Source organism: Myotis brandtii, unplaced genomic scaffold (assembly GCF_000412655.1).
Source record: "Myotis brandtii unplaced genomic scaffold, ASM41265v1 scaffold123, whole genome shotgun sequence".
Classification (NCBI taxonomy): domain Eukaryota; kingdom Metazoa; phylum Chordata; class Mammalia; order Chiroptera; family Vespertilionidae; genus Myotis; species Myotis brandtii.
This window is the reverse complement of record NW_005354291.1, coordinates 13,936,264-13,939,552: the sequence shown is the minus strand read 5'-3', so window position 1 is coordinate 13,939,552 and position 3,289 is coordinate 13,936,264. Positions and strand designations below refer to the sequence as shown.

General features: G+C 48.2%; 1 protein-coding gene across 1 annotated transcript in view; it reads left to right on the top strand.

The window, feature by feature from the left end:
* Positions 1-3,015, top strand: part of OLIG3 (oligodendrocyte transcription factor 3) — a 3,874-nt gene extending 859 nt beyond the window's left edge. The window contains exon 2 of the mRNA XM_014533925.1: positions 2,959-3,015. Coding sequence (XP_014389411.1) covers positions 2,959-3,015 — 57 coding nt within the window. The remainder of the gene's footprint in view (positions 1-2,958) is intronic.
* Positions 3,016-3,289: the final 274 nt, after the last annotated feature.

Sequence of the window (3,289 nt, the reverse complement as noted above, 5' to 3'; positions counted from 1 at the left end):
GAGGCTGGGCCCTGGGCTGGCGGGAGGGTGGGCCCGGGCCCCCTGGCCTCCCGCACAGGCTGAGAGATCTCAGACCCCACTGGACCCCCGGAGGGAAAGGACCAAAACCAAACTGCAATTTCTAGGTGGTAGCAAAGGGGGACTCGAACCAACGTCGCGTGTTCCGCATGCATGCTTCTTCTCCCCAGGCCGCGCCGGTCTTCCTCACTACCCTATGCTCGTATCGCAACTGCATTTGTTGTCTGAATGGGGAATCTGTGCAGTTAAGAACTTGCGAAGGGACTTTAGAGTTGGCTTTCTCTGGCTCTGTGTTCTCACCTTGAAAAAGACAACCATCCCTTTTGTGCAAAACAAATGTAAATATTTCCTTTAGAGGGGTGCAATTCGGATGGTCACTGTCCTCTCCACAGTTGTTTTGTTTTCTAGAGACACTGGAGAGAGAGAGAGAGAGAGAGAGAGAGAGAGATAAAGACCCAAGTTCTGAATCTCACCTCCGGTCCAGGGCATGACATCCCTTATGTGCGTTTTCCTTGGGACGCAGTGTAGGTCAAAAGAATGCATGCACGCTTCTACATGAATCTTGTCTAAACATGTTGTGCCGGCCGTGATGCCATTTTCCTTGTAACAAGGATTTATTAGTGAATTCTCCCAAGTACTCCGTATATCTGTCTGTGGTTGTTTGAAATGAAAACGGGGGCAGAGTGCAAAGACCCAAACTCACGCACATGCGCTTCTTCTCCCACCCCAACCCCTTCAACCCCCCATTTCCAACCTTCCACAGCTGTTGTAGGGGCGATTGCCAGAGCCTGGGCTCCTTCCACTAGCTTGCCTCACTCCCCCTTGCTCAGTTATTCTGCATGCGGGGTAGGCTCTCTATCATCAGCTCTGAAAACTTATCGTGGTTGGGGGCGGGGTGCGTTTTTATTTTCCTGAACATTTGCTTGAAATATTTTGTTAGGGCTTCAAAGACAATACCTGTCTTTATTTTTTATATATTCTTGATAACTATGATATATTTATTAATAACCAGTGTTTCTGGATGAGATTTCAAATAAAAAAGAACCTTTAAATCCTGGCTTTGCCTTTGCCTAAAATCTTTGAAGATGGGGTAGTGGGTAGGGAACATGTGGACCCAGAAAGGTGTGTTTGGGTCTGGGTGAGAGATCTGGATGGGTGAGCAGATGTGAAGTTTGCTCTGGTCATTTACAGGTAAAGAGGTCACATAAATTGGTGTTAATTATTACAACTCAGTGTCCTCCTAATGTGGGCATTATCGATGTTGGTAGCCTTGTGATATTTGAGCTCCTTGTTTCTCTGCAATAATCAGACCCTCATAAACTCAGCAAATTGAGTTGTTGTTGTTGTTTTTTAAGTAACCTGGAAACCCAAAATGGCAGGAAATTAGAGGCCGAGTAGTCTGTGGTGGTTGTGTTGGCAACAGATGAGAATGAAGCAGTAAGTTAACTTCTTCTCCCTTTAAATTGCCCATGGGGCCTTTAAAAAAAAACAGGTTAAAATGCAGTATATGTTTTAAAAGTCAACAAAGAGTGATTCTAGAAAAGAATCAAACCCGGCCCCCTGCCTGCTGGGGCAGCAGCCCCTCAGAGAAAGGGGAAGGCTGCTCTGCTTTGTAAAGTGAGCAGGGTGAGGCCAATGACCCGCCCGAGTCTCAGTATCTTGCAGATTTATAGGGGCAATTCTCCCTTCTTTCCTCCCTTAGAAGATGGCAGGTCTTTAGTTGAATACAAACTCTTTGCAAGTCTTATGGGGCAAGGAGTGGGGAATGAAGAGAAAAATCTACATTAATGATGGCTAAAACAGGGCTCATTTAAATAAATTACTTTACTCTCTTCATCCCTCCATCTCATAACAGTTCCAAATCGTGTATATGAGCCAAAGTAATCCAGCAAGAAGGCTTTGTTTGTTTACAGAGGGCGAGAAATCAAATTCAAGTGATGATAAACCCAGCAGCACATGTCTGTATTTCCCACTAATGAAAATCAAAACCTGATTAAAACGTGTCACCCCATATTTGCCTCTGGACTATAGGTAACATCACCTCTTTGTTGGTGAGGCCTAAACTCCTCTTCAAGAGGAGGAGGCCCGAGGTGTCCCCCCCAGGGCCATAGAGCTGTCTCTCTCCAGCATTCAGCATGGACAGCACATCCAAGAAGCACCTGTCTTTTCCTTCCTGGGCCCCCGCTGCCTGCCTGCCTGGTGCTGCCCCTCCCTGAGCGGGCATCTCTGTGGGTCCAAGCTCCATTTAACTCACTCTCCATATCTTTCTACCCCCCGGCCCCCCTCCCCACTTCCCCACTGTCAGGGAGAACAACCAAAGTGCGGGTCTACAGTGGAGGGTGCTTATTTCCTCTGGTTTTTGGCAGACAAATGGGAGAATAATCGTTTGTTTCCCAAGAGTGATTCATTTCTCTGGGTGAGCAAAGAGCTGTTGAGGATTTATTTGAAGCCAACACAAGGCAGCCCTCCAGCCTTTCCCGGGGAGTTTATTATTTAGAAAGGGGAGGAGACAGAGAAGTTCCATCAATCAGGAAAACGACTTTCCCCTGAGCCACTTGCTTCTTTGAGTCCTGCTTCCAAAGGCCTGGTTCTGGGAAGAAACAGACGGGAGGCCTGGCCACTGGCTGAGCAATGGGCTTCACCCCCTCTCCAGAGCTGGAACTTAACCTGGGCGCGGGGAGGAGTAAGACCACACTCCTTACCCACAGTGCTGGCTTTTGGGGTCCTGTTGCTGGGACAAGAATCTTTTGAGTTATCTCCGGAGGTCAATCTAAAGAGCTGTGGGTTCGACTCCCATGGGCCACTGCCCGAAGCCCAGAGAACTCTCCCTGGGTTGTCCAGAAGCAGAGAAGTACTAGTAGGCCTTGCTTCCAACTTTGAGGAGGTCTCCTAAACAGGCTGAGCCCTATTCTGGGTCACAAAACTCTTTTTCCCCCCTAGAGACTGGGAGAACGGATTGGAACAGGGCAGGAACTCAGGTCCTTGGGAGTTTATTGATTTATTGGGTAGGAACAGTCACCACTCGCATCCCCAGAAAGGGCCTTACAGCGGTGGGAGCTGGTAAGCTGGGGCTGTGACTTTGCAGGCAACTCTTGCTTGCATGTCCCGTTGAATTCTCAAATGACTGATGCCAGAAACAAAATTACATGGCCTCAAACGTAAGAATGGTTTTTCGGGCAACACGCGCGTGTGCGCGTGTGTGTATGTGTGTGTGTGTGTGTGTGTGTGTGTGTGTGTGTGTGTGTGTTGTAAATTTGCCACTGTCTCCAAA